Genomic DNA, 20,000 nt, shown 5'->3' on the forward strand with positions numbered 1-20,000 from the left:
GTTCCAGCCTTCTTCGGGTGTCTTGTGTTAAACTCGGTTCTTGTTTCGCAATTTCAAACCTTAACACTTTATTTGATCCATGAGAGTACACTCTTCTCATTCTGTTCTCATGCTTTTCATGGCATTTTTTGGCTTCAGTTTAATTTCTTGTGAATTACCTTAGTGCCTTCCCTGGGATTGAACTTAGAACTTGTAGGTGCCTGCATCATCATTTAACATCCACTTTTCTATGCTAGCATAGGTTAGATGGTTTGACTGGAACTGGTAACCCAGAGAGCTTCACCAAATTCCAGTCTGATTTGGAATGGCTTCTACAGCTGGATGCCCTTCTTAACGCCAACCACTCCAAGAGTGTAATGGGTGCTTTTTATGTGCCACCAGCACGGGAGCCAGTTGTGTGCCACTGGCATGGGAGCCAGTTATGTCACACTGGCATCGGCCATGACTATGATTTCACTTGACTTGATGAGGCTTCTCAAGCACAGCATATTATGAAAGGTCTTAACCTCCTTGTCATAGCCTCCATGAGGCAAGACGAACTTTATTCCACATTGCCTCAGTCCACCTAGCTGATGGAAGCATGCCCCAGAGCAGTTCAAATATTACTTATGATAGAGTGGTGTGCCATATCCAGGTGAGCATTTTATTTCTCACCTGATTAACACCATGAAACTACAATTACATACACAAAGAACAGCTTGAGTATGGAAAGAGTACAAAATGAAGTACATTTGTGAGAGAAAGAGTAAGGATAGAACAGGAAGAGAGGGGGCAAGTAAGGAGATAGTAGAGATACAGAAGGAGTACAGAGAGAGAAAAGAAACAGACAATGTATATGAAGGAGAGATGTAAGAGACAGGGAGAGGGAGTAATGGGTATAAAAAGCTAGAATGTATGAGGGGGAGGGAGAGAGTAGAGTGAAAGAGAAGAGAGAGGGGTGGGTGAGAGACATATTTGTGAGAGAGAGAAAAAGCAGAAAGAGAGTATAGTAACAAACTAGATAGATTAATAGATGTAAAGAGGGGAAAAGGGCAAGGTAGTTTAACAAATGAAAGAGGTAGTGAGGGGGAAAAAAAGTTGGTTTATCAAAGTATGCGGTAGAGGTAAGGGGGGGGGGGGCAGAAAGAAAAAGAGAAGAAGAAAAAAAAGAAGATATTTATTTGATATTTGAGATGAAAATGGTTGCACATTATTACGAATAGAAATGTAAAAATTCATTTTGCTAAAACTAAAATGTATAATTAAATGCCAAATGATCTAGATACTTACAAAATGCATACATGTCTGATTTGAGAATATATTACAGCTTGCTTAATATATAATAACTTAAGTCGTATAATTTTGCTTTCAACACACAAATATGTGTGTGTGTATAGACACAGAGGGTGATTATAATATAAAATATGAATTTAAATATGAATGGAGTTTAATTGCAGGTTGTCTTTTTTTTTCTTTTGTTGTTTTGTTGTTTCCTTTTTTATTTTTTTTGGCTTTCTTTTCTCCGAATGACAATTTCAGGAAGTAATGAAGATTAATGGAAGAGATAAAACTTAGATAAATGAATATATTTCCGGAATTTATGCTGAATTTCTAGTTTAATCAGATATTTATTTAAAAATCCAGAAAGACACACAGAAAATAAATTAAAAACTAACGAGGAAACAAAACAAAAGCAACAACAATACCCTATACTTAGGCATTGGTGTAGCAGTAGTAGTAGTAGCAGCAGCAGATGAAATCAAGTTTGATTCTTTATTACATAAAACAGAGGTAGAAAAGCCGCAACCTCCATGTTGAGAATCTAAAATCCAAATTGCCATAGTCCTAGATGAGCACACACACACACACACATACACACAAACAAACACGTGCACACACACGCGTGCTCGTACACATACACACACACACAAAAGCACATCCCACATACACACTAACCCTCCCCTGTTCCCCCACTTGCATATTTATTCAATCATTTCACAACCACTTTTCCATACTAGCATGAGTTAGATGGATCTCTTTCTCTCTCTCATATATATATATATATATATATATATATATATATATATATATATATATATGTATATATATATATATATATATATATATATAATCTCATACATACACACACACATGTACACTTACACACACACACACACATCTACATTATATATATATGTGAGAGTTCATTTTTCATATAACAAGACGAGCATATCATATACACTCATTTAAATAAAACATTCTCATTACCGCTGCCGCCACCGCCACCACCACCACAGTTTATCATTCTCATGATGCTATTCAATGCAAGCACCATTAACATTTCAATGTGTCTTGATGCTACTTCCTATTCTCTTCAAAGCTGAACTTTCTCAGATGTGATTAAACTACTTTTCAAATCTTGTGTTTGTATTTTATAGCATGTACCTACCTTTCCACAAACAACTCGCAACACCCAACTGTCATTGCTAATTCACATTGCACACTCAGTCCTCAGCGTAAGCCATCTTTGATAGCCAGATATTTATTCCAGTCATTCAAGGGGAGCAAAGTAAATCTTTGCAATTTCCCATTCTACATCTTACAGGTCCCATGTTTCCCTAATGCATTTCTCAGATAGTCAGCACTTGAGAAAATGAGAGGGAAATATATAGAAGCGGGTGCTGGAAAGTTCCTGGCTTTGAGTAAAAGAAAATACGGGAGGATCAGTTAATTATGATTTTATTCAACATATTACCCTCTCAGATTCACACACTTTTTGCAGCAGTCCTTCAGTTTCTCTAAGCCCTGTAAAAGAACTCGGAAGGTTAGGCCTCCAACCAGGTCTTTCACAATATCCTTAAAGCCAGGAACTTTTCAGCCCTCCCCCTGTATGTATATGTATATGTACACACACACATATTACGTAGATGGGGTTAAAATCCAAGGTGTGTCCTCTTGAAGCACATCTGCTTATTCCAGTGTTCCAAATCCTTATACAGATGTTATATTTGTATGAGGTATACACAAGAGTTGAAATTTCTGGGAAACATTTTTTGCAGAGTAATTATATATATCAAAATAAGAGATTAGAAAAAAATTTTGGTATTATTTATTCACTGACATTCACCAATGATAAGTAATTATTTGATTCTCTGTCTGAGGAATTTCTAATAGGAGATATCTTACATGTTTCTCTAACATGTACAATTTTGTAACTCCTATTACTAAATGAAACATGTGTAACGGTGAATAAAATAACACCAAAAATTTTTCCAGTCTCCCATTTTGATGTGTGTGTGTGCATACTTATATGTGTGTGTGTGTACACACACACACATACACATGCACACAGCGTTTTGTATTTAAGATTTTTAAAAATCTTTAAAAATATATGAAGTAGCCAAATGCTATATTAGATCATGATGAAATCAATTGTTTATACACTTTTTAGGTTGTTTTTGTTGTTGTTGTTGTTGTTTTTTATTTCAGTATTTATTTTATCTACAATATCAATTTAATATTCTGTATTTAACTTTTAAGCTCTATCAAGACAAATTTCAATATCTCTCTGCAATAATACTGTCTACAGCAAGAAATAAATTCTATTCTATAAACACATAAATCAATTTAATAAGCAAATAAATGAATAAATAAATAAATGAATAAATTAAAAAAAAAAAAAAAAAAAGAAGTTGACAAGAGTCATTTTCAGAAAATGTAACTGAAACAAAATTTCCAAATTTCAGCAATTCCAAATGACCAACAGAGAAGACAGTAGACATATTTTGAAAGACGGTGACGCCAACTTCAAAGAGACACATTGCAGAATATTACATAAAAATGTATATATATCCACCACCCCAACCACATCTACCCCAACTACCTTAACTCCACAACTGAAATATATATATATGAATAAATGAGGAAGCGTCTATGTGGTCAACTGTAATGCTAGAAATACTAACAAAATCTTTCTCATATCACACTGTGTTGTTTGTTTTCCTACTTTAAAAAAAACCCCAGAAAATGAAGGCCATATTCAATAATGTGATTTGAGATAAAATATTTCTGAAAAAGTGGGATAGTCATGGTTGGAATTTGTTTGATTATCAGACTTGTTGATCAAGGTAGACCTGGGGTTAATCAGCAGAAGACTAAATAAGCATAACCAGAGACATCCTCAGATACAACTCTACACTACCCTACCATAAATAACAAGGGTGGGGGGCAGAAGCGTAAAAGTATAGAATAAATAAAATATAATATATATAATGCAGTATGCAACACAGTATGTGATATAGCATAGTTTAAATAAAATACGATATAGGTTAAATGAAATACATCATCATCATCATTTAACATTTCCTTATGTTTACATGGGTCAGATGGAATTTGGTGAGGCAAATCTTCTACAATCGGATGCCCTTCCTGTTGCCAACCCTCACCTGTTTCCTAGTAAAGTAATATCTCCCCAAGGCCAGACATGCATTTCATGGAAGACTAGAAACAAACAACCTCACTTGTATGACAATGATGCTCATTTACAGCCACCATGTGATAACTGTCTAGACAAAGGTACACACACATGCACACACACACTATAGCTTATATCTAGTTCTTCTTTAACTCCAGGTCATCTATAATCAAGCAATAAGTTTGCTTCCCAACCACATGGTTACAGGTTCAGTCTCATTGTATGGCACTTTGGGCAAGTGTCTTCTACTATAGCTTCAGCCTAACTAAAGGCTTGTGAGTGGATTTGGTAGATGGAAACTGAAAGAAGCCCATATATATATGTTTATGTGTGTGTGTGTGTGTGTCTGTGTGCATGTGTATGTGGTTGACAACCGATGTTGGTGTATTTATGTCCCTGTAGCTTAGCAGGTCAGTAAAAGAGACTGATGGAATAAGTACTAAGCTTACAAAGAATAAGTTCTGGGGTTGATTTCTTCAACTAAAACCGTTTTTTAAGTGGTGCTCCAGTATGGCCAGTCAAATGACTGAAACAAAGAAAAGAATATAGCCCATTATATGCTTGCTTTTTAAGTAAAGGTGCAGTTCGAGTGAGAGCTGGCTGCTATTTCTAGCAGGCATGCAACCATGTAGAACTCCCTAATTAGCTTATATTGTTTTTACAGCTGTATGGCCTTGCTACTACTAATACTTCCACCACGAAAAAAAAAAAAAGGTATGACCATGCATACTGGGGCTAGCAGAGTTATCTGCTCAGCTCAAGGATACAAACACTATTGCTGATGGACAGATGCAGAAGTAACAGTTCCTTAAATCCCCAGAAAAACAGAATCTAAAACTTGAATGAGTGTTAAGGAAATCGTTCAAGATTAAAGCGTATTTTTATTAACTCGGAAAAGAAATTAAATTTGCAAATATTAAAATTGATGCAAATTTTAATATTTTAATATTTAGCAAAAAATAAACAGTAAATAAATAAGTCACAAAATTTGGATCTTAATATATACAACGCATTTTTATTTTCAAGTATCTGTTCACACACACACAAATAGCTGGATGGGTAGGTAGTTACATAGAGAGATAAAATTGCTTTCATACAACTATGGTAATTAATTAGTATGTCCTAATTTTTTTGGCTTTAGTCAGAGCTGTTATTACTTCCTTTATACCCTTCTAATGGTTTAAATGTAAAACAAGTCATCTAATAATGTGTGGGCATAACTGTGTAGATGAGAAGTCTTCTTTGCAACCATGAGGCTTTGGGTTCAATCCTATAGCACAGCACCTTGTGCAAATGTCTTCTACAAAATCCTCCGAGAGTGTAGTGGGTGCTTTTTACATGCCACCGGCACGAGGGCCAGTCCGGCAGTACTGGCAACGGCCATGCTCAAATGGTGTTTATATATATATATATATATATATATATATATATATATATATATATATATATATATATATATATATATATATATATTATTGAGGCCATAAGAATTTACAGACTTTGAGAGAGTGTGTAAAAATTCTTTTCTGGAATGGTGGATCTTAAAACAAATAAAACTATAAGTAAATAGGACGTAAATATCGAGTTTCTGTCAATCAAATCCACTTTCAAGGCTTTGATTATCCCTGGGCTATAGTAGAAGACAATTGCCCAAAGAGCCATGTTGTAGGCCTGAACCTGAAACCATGTGGTTGGGAAACAAACTTCTTAACTATGTAGCCATACCTGCACACACAGAGAGAGAAATGTATATCCATATATATGCGTGTGTAAATACACATACAAACACATACATATGTGTGCATATGTCTCTCTGTCTCTCTCTTTCTCTCTCTCTCTCTCTATATATATATATATATAAGTGTATGATATATTGTGATGTGTGTGTGTGAGTGTGTGTATATGTATATACACACATATACACACTCCCATATATATATATATATAGGTTTGTGTGTGTGTGTGTGTATGTGTATGTATATATATATATATATATATATATATATATATATATATATATATATATAAAGAGAGAGAGAGAGAGGGAAGAAGCAAGGATAAAAATAGTGAACTGAACAGGTAGCATTATAATCTTGAATATTACCACTTGCTGTGTAACCAAAGAGAACATCACATTTCAAACCTAAGAATCGGTTTAAAATTAGAGTTCACAGAATTTTTCTTTTTTTCAAAGTTTTACCATTTCCATCATTTATCATTCTCTCAGACGTAGCATGTTTACTCCACTTAGCCATTCCACAGAATGGAATGGTGAGATAATGAAATAAAATATATTTTGGCTAAAGTATTGTGTGTTATGGTAATAATAACTCCACAAAATCAAAAGAAAATAAAAATTTAAGCAGCATATTGCTTCTGAAAGACATGTTATGGAAATAGAGTTAATATAGAAATAAATATAAAATTATGGCAAGTTGGAAAAAAAAAATATGGTGTTTATATATATATATATATATATATATATATATATATATATATATATATATATATATATATATATATATATATATATATATACATATATATATATATATATATATATATATACATATATATATATATGTAAATTTTCCCAAGGAAAATGTATATATATATACAGGCGCAGGTGTGGCTGTGTGGTAAAGTAACTTGCTTACCAACCACATGGTTCCGGGTTCAGTCCCACTGCGTGGCATCTTGAGCAAGTGTCTTCTACTATAGCCTCGGGCCGACCAAAGCCTTGTGAGTGGATTTGGTAGACGGAAACTGAAAGAAGCCCGTCGTATATATGTATATATATATATATATGTGTGTGTGTGTGTGTGTTTGTGTTTGTCCCCCTACCATTGCTTGACAACTGATGCTGGTGTGTTTATGTACCCGTCACTTAGCGGTTCGGCAAAAGAGACCGATAGAATAAGTACTAGGCTTACAAAGAATAAGTCCCGGGGTCGATTTGCTGGACTAAAGGCGGTGCTCCAGCATGGCCATAGTCAAATGACTGAAACAAGTAAAGAGTATATATATGCTTTTTTATTTGCTTCAGTCATTTGACTGCGGCCATGCTGGAGCACTGCCTTTAGTTGAACAAATCGACCCCAGCACTTATTCTTTGTAAGCCTAGAACTTATTCTATCTGTCTCTTTTGCCGAACTGCAAAGTGTTATGGGGACATAAACACACCAACATGGGTTGTTAAGCAATGGTGGTGGGGAAAACACCAATATATATATATATACAACGGGATTCTTTCAGTTTCTATCTATCAAATCCACTCACAAGGCTTTGATCAGCCTGAGACTATAGGAGAAGACATTTGCCCAAGGTACGATGTAGTGGGACTGTAGTGGGACAGAACAGGGTCACCACTTTACCTTACAAGACAAAACCCCTTCAACTGGGAGAGGAGAGTAGTATTGGAGGGGTGTGACTTTGTTTGAATTCAGAGATTAAAAGTATAGAAGGGGCAGATATAGGTGTCTTGCTGCAGTGTAGACACATGGATACCTCAGTTGGAAAAGAAAGGAGAGCACAGTAGAGAGTAGGATAAAGAGAGCAACAGTGGGAAAGATGATGGCAAAGATGTGTCAGGACATGCCCTCAAGTGACATTGGGGATGGTGAGTCAATAATGATAATAATTATTTTTGTTTTTATTCATTAAAACAAATCTACAAAAATGCAGCTGTATTGAAATGTTTGTGAGAAGTTTGTGAAATTTCTAAACCAAATTTCACATCACATACTGATATTGTATTAGATAATGCTATCACATGTCAAATACATGTCACTGATAATGAAAATCACACCTTTGATTAAAGAAATAATAATGATACACATATCTCGGAAGCTTTTCAACTTGGAAAATTTAAATTAAAATACTGTCAGGCTAAAAACTCATACACCCTCATCTCTCTCTCTCTCTTTCTGTAAGAGAAACAGACTTGGAGATTAATTTAAAAAACAAGTCACCGTAATGACAGAAATTGCCCATCATGCAAGACAACTAATTGGAGGAAGGTTTTATTCTGATTAAATATATTTGGAAATTTAATATAATCTGAAGATAAACATTTCTAAAATAATAATGATGATAATAATAATTACAAAAAACACAAAAACTGAATCAAGTTTAATTAAAACACAAAATGGCAAAAACACTGAAAATGTTTACAACTCATCCTTACACACACATATACACACAAACACGTTCACACTTATACCAACTCTCTTCATCTTTCACACACATACACAATATTTTGGCATACCATACAATAGCATTACTGCAACAGTTTAGTGTGTGAAAGTGTATCTAATGTCAATAAAATATTATATGAGAAATATATGCAACTAGTTTTACTGTAGAATAATATTAATGTTGCGGCTACGTCCTGACTATTTTCAGCAAGTCAGGTGATTGCCTTTATCATTCCATTTCTCAAGCCAGTGTATAGACAAAAATATTGCAATATATTTGGTCAATCTTGTAAAAGACATTTGCCTAACGTTCCATGCCCTGAGATAGACTCTGGAATCATGTGGTTGCAAATAAAACTAGTAAACTAAACAGCTATGCTAGTATCTAAAGATATGTATACATATATATATATATATATATATATATATATATATATATATATATATATATATATATATGTATACATATATATACATACATATATATATACATACATACATATATATATATATATACATATATATAGCAGTCTGCCCTGGGGCAAGTCCTGTGCATATGAACACTCTCCAGCACTTTTGTTGAGAGCTCTTATCCTGCCCTGCCACTGTTATGTAGATGACTGGAACTATGGCCATCCACGACTAGACTTAGGATGAATGCTGGAGTGGTCTTCTGTTGCCTTCATTATAGAGAGTTGTAAGATCATACAATGTAGAGATCAATGAAGAGAACTCACAATGTAGAGAGTCTATGCATTTGCAAACAGACATTCACTTGCTTTTTCTTTGAAATTTTCGACTTATTTTGTATTTACTATTGCAAAAAAAAAAAAAAAAGTCGAAACCGGTTTGGTATTTCTAAAAATTTTCATTTTAAGACCAAAGTACATTTTCAAAGCTGAAATAATTTTCTAACATTCCTACTTGTACAGAAGTAAACCATTTATGTGCATACAAACACACACACACACACACACACACACAAATAAAATTATAAAGAATCAGACTTTAAATGATATATATCATTGTTAATCAATAGGTATTACAAAGTGACTCAAGAGTTGAGAGTCTTATGCAGGGCATGAGCTCCATCTCTTGAGTCACACTGGAACATCTGCTGACTAATAATATATACACATATATATACTCTTTTACTTGTTTCAGCCATTTGACTGTGGCCATGCTGGAGCATCGCCTTTAGTCGAGCAAATCAACCCCAGGACTTATTCTTTGCAAGCCTATTACTTATTTTATCAGTATCTTTCACTGAACCACTAAGTTATGGGGACGTACACACACCAGCATCAGTTGTCAAGTGATGGTGGGGGGTCATACACAGACACACAAGCACACACACATATATACATCAGGTTTCTTTCAGTTTTCGTCAACCAAATCCACTCACAAAGCTTTGGTTGGCCCAAGGGTGTAGTAGAAGACACTTGTCCAAGGTGCAACGCAGTGGGACTGAACCTGGAACCATGTGGTTGGTAAGCAAGCTACTTACCACGCAGCCACTCCTGTGCCTATATATATAAATATATATATATACATATATACACACACACACTCTCATGCCTTTAGTTCTACTTTTCTTATTTCTCTCTACATGCACACACACACACACACACACACACACACACACGCATACACACACATGTATGTATGTATACGAAGGGAGTGAGAGAGGTAGATAGAATTTTGAAATACAAATAGCCAACAATTTTAGATATCAAAACTACTACTACTACTACTACTCTCTTATGCAAAAACCTGTTGTATAAATGGCATTTTCATATAAATACATTTTGGTTTTTCTTTTTAAATATCAATTATTTATGGTCTCAATGCATTTTGCCCAACTAAGGCTCACTCTCTCTCTCTCTCTATATGTATATATATGTGTATGTGTGTGTATGTATGTATAATGTTTTTTGTAGCTGAGGTGAGAAAACGAATAAAAACTCTTATATGGATGCATATTTTAGTTATTTAAATATTCTCTTTATAACACATTGTATAAAACAATTTTAAGAAAGAAGGTTTATAGCATTTGTACATATTGTATAGAAATTTATTTATGGTAGGATTTCCACATAGCACCAGCAAGGCTGCAGAACTGCAGAACACTACTACAAATACTTTGTTGAGTGTAAGAAGTCAGTGCTAACTGGAAGGCAAATATTTCTTAAATAAGTAATGCCTGCATCTAAGTATATGAGTGCATGCATTTATTATTCTTGGTCATAATTTTTCCGTGCATTTTTAGCTATTTATAAACGTATGATAAAAGATTACAGACACTACTGCTTGCTTGAGCTTAGGTTTTTATTTCTCTTTTATTCAACCACACTCAGGTCATTCAAACATAATCTTCAGGAAACCTTATCATAGATATTGTATTGTTAAAATGAAAGAAAGAAAACTACAATGAATCATAATGCAAGAGAGGAGATTGAGCAAGAGATAAATATTCTAAGATGTGCAAGGATTAATATGATTATTAAAAACAATGACTAAAATATTTTATTAAACTACTCAAGAATTAATGCTATTATACATGTGTATGTGTGTATGTATGTGTGTGTGTATGTATGTGTGTGTATGTGTGTATATATATATATATATATATATATATATATGAATTATAGAAAAAATGTATATATATATATATATACAGATATGTGAATTATATAAAAATCAATTAGTTTAAAAGGATAAAATTTTAATAACAAAAACTGAAAATTTAATTTATTTTCTAGGATCTTTTATAGCTGCTATTTAAAATTCTGAATATTAAAAAAAAATTTAATTTTGTATGAAAATTAATTACTTATATAAGTAAGTTGAATATAAAAAAATATCTTCTAATACCCACTAGATGGTTCTTACAGAATTTAATGTTTTAAAAATTCATTTCTCATTCCCATTTCAGTGATGTTCTTCAATTCTAACATCACTGAAGATCTTTATGATGTTATTGAGTGCAAATTGAATCGATCAAGAATATATCAAAGCTGCTAGTATTTTGGGTTCAATGTTAGCATCTTTGCACTCACCCTGAAGGTTTTGTAACTGAATGTAATCTATTCATAGATAAATTGCACTCACATCTTTTTTTTTGTCTTTCTTTTCATTCCTTTTTATTAAATCATCTAAAAAGATGTTCTTTAACTTGATCTTATCAACTAGTGAATTCTCAAACCAATGATGAAACTTCAATGTGGTCACTGGAATAGCAACTAAATCTCCCTCACATTACACCTTTAAAAAAGGGATTCAAAATTTGCATAATGTAGTTTGAAATACATCATTCTTTTATTCTTTTAATGATTTCAGTGTTGGACTGTGGCTATCCGGACACTAATAGGTCTACACAAAATAAAATTAATTAGCATTTTTCAATGACAAACAACAACAGGTATACAATTTTAGTGCGTTAAAAACAAGTTCTTTAACCCTTTTGATACCAACCTGGCTGAAACTGGCTCTGGATCTGTAGTACAAATGTCTTGTTTTCATAAGTTTTGAATTAAAATCTTCCATCAAACCTTAGTCAGAATTTATCTTCCTAATACTAGCTTAATGATAACTAAGTTATTTTACTAAATTCTTTGTTATATTTGAAATTAATTGAAAAAAAACACAGAGCATCTCAAAACAAATATGGTAATGAAAGGGTTAAGAATCCTCAACCAATGTTATCTTTATAATCAATATGAAATCTTTATAACAGAAATTGTATGAATTGTACCAACAAATGTAGTCTGTGACCCAGGTTTCATTTTGGATGTTTGAACTATTGTAAAACTTTTTCACTCAAATATTGCTAATGTACCTGTAAAAGATATGACCATCACAATCCAATTTGCTCAATGTTTCCATGAATTCAACAGAAACGGTCAGTACTGAAGGTTACTTCAGAAAATAGAGGTGAAATCATTGACTGTGAAGGGTATCTGTTATCTCTTAATTGTTTTAGTCATTGGACTGCAGCCATGCTGGAGCACTGCTTTGAAGGGTTTTAGTCTAAACGAATCAACCCCCAACACTTATTTCATTTTTGAAGCCTGGTACTTATTGCATCAGCATCTTTATATCAACAGCCCTATAACACCTTTAAGTTATAAGAACATAAACAAACCAACAGCAGTCATCAAACAGTGGTGGAGGACAAACATGCATGCAAACACGCACACACACATGATGGGTTTCTTTCAGTTTTCTTCTATCAAATCCACTCACAAGACTTTGGTCAGCCCAAGGTCATAGTAAAAGCCACTTACTGAAGGTGCCACACAGTGGGACTGAACCCAGAACTATGTGTTTGGGAAGCAAACTTCTTACTACACAGATACGTATTCTTTTTTCATAAAGACTGAAATAACCAAATGCACAGCAAAAGAGGAGTAAAAGATGGGAAGGGCAATTCTTTTCTACTCTAGGTACAAGGCCTGAAATTTTTGCAGAAGGGACTAGTCGATTAGATCGACTCCAGTATGCAACTGGTACTTAATTTATCAACCCCGAAAGGATGAAAGGCAGAGTCAACCTCGGTGGAATTTGGACTCAGAACATAAAGACAGATAAAATACCACTAAGCATTCCACTAAGCATGCTAACGTTTCTGCCAGCTCACCGCCTTAATTGCAGAGGGCAATTGCCTCTAGGTACCACAGTGAAGAAGAGGTGCAAAGTTTCTTCTGGTCTATTATCCCTGTTAATTAAAGCACAATAATCTCTGGGCTTGTTGTTGTTGTTGTTTGCTTGTTTTCACTTTTTTCATAAGACATTTGCTGGTGGGAAGTTGACAAAATCTTAAATGCATTGGATAAAATGTTTAGTGGCATCTCTTCCAGTTCTTCACATTCTGTGTTCAAATTAAGCCAAGGTCAACTTTACCTTTCTTCCTTTTGGGCATTGGTAAAATAAAGTACCAATCAAATACTGGAGCCAATATCCAAATATATATTTCTTTATTGCCCACATAGATGAGACAAACAAGGACAGACAAAGGGATTAAGTCGATTATATCAACCCCAGTGTGTAACTGGTACTTATTTAATTGACCCTGAAAGGATGAAAGGCAAAGTCGACCTCAGCAGAATTTGAACTCAGAACGTAACAGCAGACGAAATACCGCTAAGCATTTTGACTGGCGTGCTCACGCTTCTGACAGCTTGACGCCTTTATCCAAATATAATCAACTAACAACCTTCCCACAACTAACAACCTTCCCACAAAATTGTTGAACCTGTGCCAAAATTTGAAACAATATTTTCTGTCGTTTCATCCTAAGAATTACTTGTCTCAGCCATACAAACTGACCTTTTGTTAGGTTAGCAGACTTAAATATATTTGTTGTATGTAATTTTTCATAGATTTTCAAATACTTGTTGTTGTCTTATCCTTGCCACCATTCACCGGCACCCCGAAGAGAACAATCCCATTGATAATGTACTGAAATTATCCTTCATCTTCAGTCAACAGCTGACGAGAAGGAATGGTTTCATGTCTGCATCTTGTCTGGTGCATTTTACCAGTTGACTGTGCTTCACTTTTTCATCTGTTAATTAAAGTTAATTAAGTGATGCCAACAGTATCTTCGCTCGCACCTCACCCCACCATCAGCAATAGGAATCATCATTATGCTGTGGGGAAACAACAGTCTAAAGTTATTCTACTGACAAACCCAAAACCCACACAAGCACTAGCACAAGATAGCCAAATGCTTGAGGTGTCTATTAGTATTTACAACAGTCTAACTACACTAACAAGCAACTCTACAGAATCAGCATGAACTACTCTATCTCTGATCTCCAAGCCACCTTCTAATGGGTTATGCTCTCCTCTTTCAAATGCAGCAATCAATTTTTAAAAAATAAACAACTATACAATGGTGGGATTTTAGCTACCCTTGGTTTTAACATGGCTTTCTATTCAACTTCTGACATTATAGTGAAGAGTAAGGGTTTCATTGCTAATTGACCCTTCCCCTTCATGCCAAACCACTCTGTTCTGAATGTATGGTTGGTGGTGTTTACAATGACATCAGAGTTACAGAAAGTGGCTTAGGAAGTGTCATGCCACCATAGAAAGCAGTTGGTGTCCATACTACTTTCTATAATATAACATGATTTGGGGAAAAGATATTTTATTCAAACAATTACATCTTGTATAACTGAAAGAGCCACATCACTTGAATACTATGGAACACTGAACGAACCACAAACACACAAACACACCTGTGTACACACGCGCGCGCACACACGCGCGCGCACACACACACACACACACACAAATAGAGATATGTATATACAGATATAGACACATACATACACACAAAAGGAAAGGTGAAAATAGAAGGGAAATAATGCTAAAGAAATAAACAAATGAAAGTGTATAAAATGTAAGGAGTGAAAAAAAAAAAAAAAAATACGATAAAGATAATAGACAGAGAGAGGGGAGGGGAGGGGAGGAATGTGGATAAAATGTATCTTTGACATGCTGAGAAGCCAAAGAAAAGAAAATTTCTTTTGAAATTCAAAATAAAAGCTTCTCCAATTCAGAGTAACTCAAGTAAAGTCAGGTTTCCTGATATTAAGATTGAGTCTTGTAAAACTGATAAAAGAAGGTTTGATACATGCAAGGACATTATCACAATCGAGAGAAAAATAAAAATGTAAACTTAATACATGGACAATCTTAAATGTCTAATAGTATTAGAGAGATATTGTAAGCTATGACAGGGAAACGTTTGACTTAATACATAATATTAACACTGTGCTTACTCATGGCTGTCTCAAAAGTTCAAATGTTAAGAATCACACAGATACATGCACACATACAGTGAGGTTCAAATTCGCTTCGCATTTCCTCTCTCACACTTGTGGCAATGAAATAAGAACCAGTAATATCCTAGGGTTTTTGCTTGATTTAGTTATATGCTCGGCCTCACATCTATCGAAAACATATTCTTTAGCCAATTGCCATTAAAATCAACATCAAATGCTAATATTATTGATAATGCATAACTTCATTATTGAAATTTTTAACATACTGGTTTCCAGAGTGAGAGCTAAAACTACTACTACTACTACTACTACTAGTGCTGGTGCTGACAACAATGGGGATATTAGAACTGTTGCTGTTGTTACACACACACACACACACACACACATATATATCACGGGCTTCTTTCAGTTTCATTCCACCAAATCCACTCACAAGGCTTTCGTCAGCCTGAGGCTATAGTAGAAGACACCTGCCCAAGGTGCCACACAGAGAGAATGAACCCGGAACCAAGTGGTTGGTAAGCAAGCTACTTACCACAGTCACGCCTGCACCTATATATACATATACTTGAGATATATATATATATATATATGTACCTGTAATATAAGGAGGATTTGCCTGCAAGAGTCTTGTGCCAGGTGCACGTAAAAAGCACTTGTGCTAGTGCCATGTAAAAGCGCTTGTGTAGTGCCATGTTAAAAGCACCCAGCACACACTGTGAAGGGCATCCAGCTGTAGGAACCATGCCAAATCAGACTGGAAGCTGGTGCAGCTCTCCAGCTCCAAGCTGCCAAACCTCTGCCAGCATGAAAAGCTGGCGTTAAAGGATGATGATGATGATATATGTACATACATACATATATGTATATAAATAACAGGCACTCGTATATATTGGGCAATAGAATGGATATATTGTTACTATTAATAAAGAAAAAACAATATTCTATTATCATAACAGCCAATTTAGCAATCAGCTTCATGCCAGAAATTGAGGAAAACCTTGGCAATCATCAGAAAAGGCTGAAAGGAATGGTGTGGCATGGGCTCTTTTGTCAATGGAGGTCTGAAATATGTCACATCCTGTTTGCTGGCATTATGGTTGCTGTAAAAAAACAACATGTTTCTACTTCATTGGAGTTATGCCCCTTGTGTTGGCAACAAAAAGGGCGACCACAATATAAGGGGTATGTGCCTGTAAGGTAAGGTTCAGGTTGGAATAAAGGTGAGGTAGGGTACAGATTCAGGGGATGTGGAGTTGAAGATGGTGGGGGAGGCCTCTGTGTGTGAGAATGTTCCATTTTTTATAACATACAGGAGTGAGTCGGGATATTGCATCGAAATGTTCATAGGTCATTAAACAAGTTTTTATGATGGATTGCGTTATAGCTCTTATTTAAATTGATATATATATGTGTGTGTGTATATATATATATATATATATATATATATATATATATATATATATAGATGCATGTCTATATGTATATTTAAAGAAGCATACATGCATGCACATATATATCTGCATATTCACACACACATGTATATATATATATATATATATACATATATATATATATACATATACAAACATACACACACGTGTTTATACATATAAGCAAATATGTATATATCACTTTGTTGTTTTTTTGTTATTGTTTTTTTAACTATATATATATATATATATATATATATATATATATATATATATATATATATATATATATACATATAGATATATATATATACATATAGATACATATGTGTACACACACACACATACACAGAGCTCAAGTGACAGTGGTTTGAGAAGCATTTTGAAAGCGCCACTATAGCTAAAACTACAGGAATCACTCTCAATATAAGTAGCAAACAAAAGCTTTCTATCATGTAATGAAATAGATAAATCAAGTTATTTTATCCTTGTCACCACAGCAACCCTCTTTCTTTGTACAGTTCTCACCTTTTACCAAAATGTTGCATTTATTTATTTATTTCTGTGCTTAAATATCAAATTTATCCTATGTCAAACACTTGCAACAATTACAAAGATGGGAGCATTCTTGCTGATCATGTGACCAACCTTTAACATACTTATTCATATAAATGCTTCAGCAAACCACCGTTTATTACAAGTTGTCAGTTTAAAACGTTTTCAGTTAGAATATTTTGTTCCCAAAACCTTTTAGATTGCACAACTCCACCACCACCACCACCACTAACAACAACAACAACACCACCATCCAATGGTGTGCAATGTGTCATTCAGATCTGCAGCTACCCTGTGTAAATAAAATGGTTTTTGCGCAAAAAAAAAAAAGGATTTGTGTTACTCTTGTTTCTGTAAAAAATTTAGATAGAAATAAATTGAATGAGAATGTGTGAGGCTTGTGTGTGTGTGTGTGTGTGTGTGTGTGTGTATGTGTGTGTGTGTGTGAAATATATATAGATATAGGCACAGGCAAGGCTGTGTTGTAAGAAGCTTGGTTCCCAACCACATGGTTCCAGGTTCAGTACCACTGCGTAGCACGTTGGGCAAGTGTCTTCTGCTAAAGCCCCAGGCTGATCAAAGCCTTGTAAGCAGATTTGGTAGACAGAAACTGAAAGAAGCCCATCATACATATGTGTGTGTGTGTGTGTGTCTTTGTTTCTATATTTGTCCCACGACACTGCTTCACAACCAGTGTTAGTGTGCTTACATCCCGGTAACTTAGCAATTTAGCAAAAGTGACTGATAGAATAAGTAGCACACTTCAACCCCCCCCCAAAAAAAAAACATGGTTTTTTACTAAAATTTGATTGATTAAAATTCTTCAAGGTAGTGCCCTAGTATGGCCACGGTCAAAAGACTAAAATAAATATAAGACAGAAGATAATGGATCTTGCACCAGTTTGAATGAATCAGTGTTTTAGAAGTTCAATCAATAGAACTACCTTATAATATTAACTGGCTGAGTATACCAAAATCTATTATACAATTAATGAAATTAATCTCTGGACAGAGTTGGTAAATCTTTGCAAGTGACAAGTCTGGGACTTGGAATTACCTGTACAACCCATCCAATGGATTTCCACAATATTTCAATCTGCCTCATTTCACTTCCAAAGGATTGAGTCAACACAAGAGTAGAAGACATGCCAGAGGTGTTACGTAGCAAATATGGAATCTCACTGGGTGAAAAACCTAAACATCTTAACTACTTAGCCATGTGTTCATATCAGCATATATAAATATATATATATATATATATATATATATATAGATATAGATAGATAGATAGATAGATAGATAGATAGATAGATAGATAGATAGATACACACACACGCGCGCTGATATATGCTAGTATGAGCTCAAGGTGTGTGGCACCTTGGGCAAGTATCTTTTATTATAGCCTTGAGCTGACCAAAGCCTTATGAGTGGATTTGGTAGATGAAGACTGAAAGAAGCTCATCATGTGTGTGTGTGTGTGTGTGTGTGTGTGTGTGTGTGTGTGTGTGTGTGTGTGTGTGTGTGTTCCCCACCACTGTTTGACATCCAATGTTGGTTTGTTTACATACTCGTAACTTAGTGGCTCGACAAAAGAGATCACTGGGGTAATTCATTTAACTAGAAACTTCTCAAGGCAGTGCCCCAGCATGGCCGCAGTCTAATGGCTGAAACAAGTGAGAAATAAAAGATTAAGATATATAATGTGCATGTGTATTTGTGTGTATATATGCTCTCAGTCTCCCTCTCTAGCAGCCTTTAGCCATCCACCCTTCCTGATCTTACCACCGCTGCCGCCATCACCACCACTGCCGCCATCACCACCACTCTCTTCTCTTCACCTTGTACCTCCACGGTATTATCTGACACCGCATTACCACCATCTTTCTCTCCCTCCCCATTTTCACCTGCTATATTCTCACCTACCCATATATTATACTGGCTAGTCATATATCTCCTTGACAGCAACAAACCTGTTCCTGTCCCTTCTATCATATTTTAGCCTCTCAACACGTAGGATAAAACTGCCCCCTTCACTTCTATATTCTCACCTAGACAAGGAGGCTTTTTTTAATGTTTTACATGACCATCTCACTAGAACTGGTGCCACAAGAAAAGCGTTTTTCAATTCAAACCTCTAATAATAGTTTTATTAATTCAAAATGTGATAAAGAATCTCACTTTCCAACCATCATCATAATCATCGTTTAACGTCCGTTTTCCATGCCGGCTTGGATTGGATGGTCTGACTGGGGACTGGCAAGCCAGGAGGCTGCACTGGCAATGTTTATGATTTGAAATTCACTACCTTTGTATGGCACCTTGAGTTAGTGTCTTTTCCCATAGCCCTTGGTTGATAAAATCCTTGTGAGTAGATCTAGTAGATAGATAGCAACTACAATAAATGACTGTTATATGTATAAACGTGTGTCTACGTATACATGTGTGAAAACGTAGGTGTGTGTGTGTGTGTGTGTGTGTTTCTTTACATTTGTACTTGTCTGTGAAACCATTCCGCTATGAGCAGTTTCATTCCTGTCAATAGGGTGTCTGCTGGCTTTGTACCTTTGAA

General features: G+C 34.8%; 1 protein-coding gene across 17 annotated transcripts in view; it reads right to left on the reverse strand.

Annotated features, from left to right (window-relative positions):
* LOC106869579 (uncharacterized) overlaps positions 1–20,000 on the reverse strand; it is a 373,899-nt gene that overhangs the window by 39,482 nt on the left and 314,417 nt on the right. For 4 of the 17 annotated variants that reach the window (XM_089364762.1, XM_089364760.1, XM_089364761.1 and 1 more), the window contains exon 3: positions 13,397–13,705. The exons of the other annotated variants lie outside the window; for them this stretch is intronic. In XM_089364762.1, the coding sequence (XP_089220888.1) occupies positions 13,397–13,499 (103 nt within the window). In that variant the 5' untranslated portion in view covers positions 13,500–13,705. The remainder of the gene's footprint in view (positions 1–13,396; positions 13,706–20,000) is intronic. 17 annotated transcript variants of the gene reach the window in all.

The sequence above is a fragment of the Octopus bimaculoides genome, chromosome 16 (genome assembly GCF_046866305.1).
Source record: "Octopus bimaculoides isolate indiv1 chromosome 16, ASM4686630v1, whole genome shotgun sequence".
Lineage (NCBI taxonomy): Eukaryota > Metazoa > Mollusca > Cephalopoda > Octopoda > Octopodidae > Octopus > Octopus bimaculoides.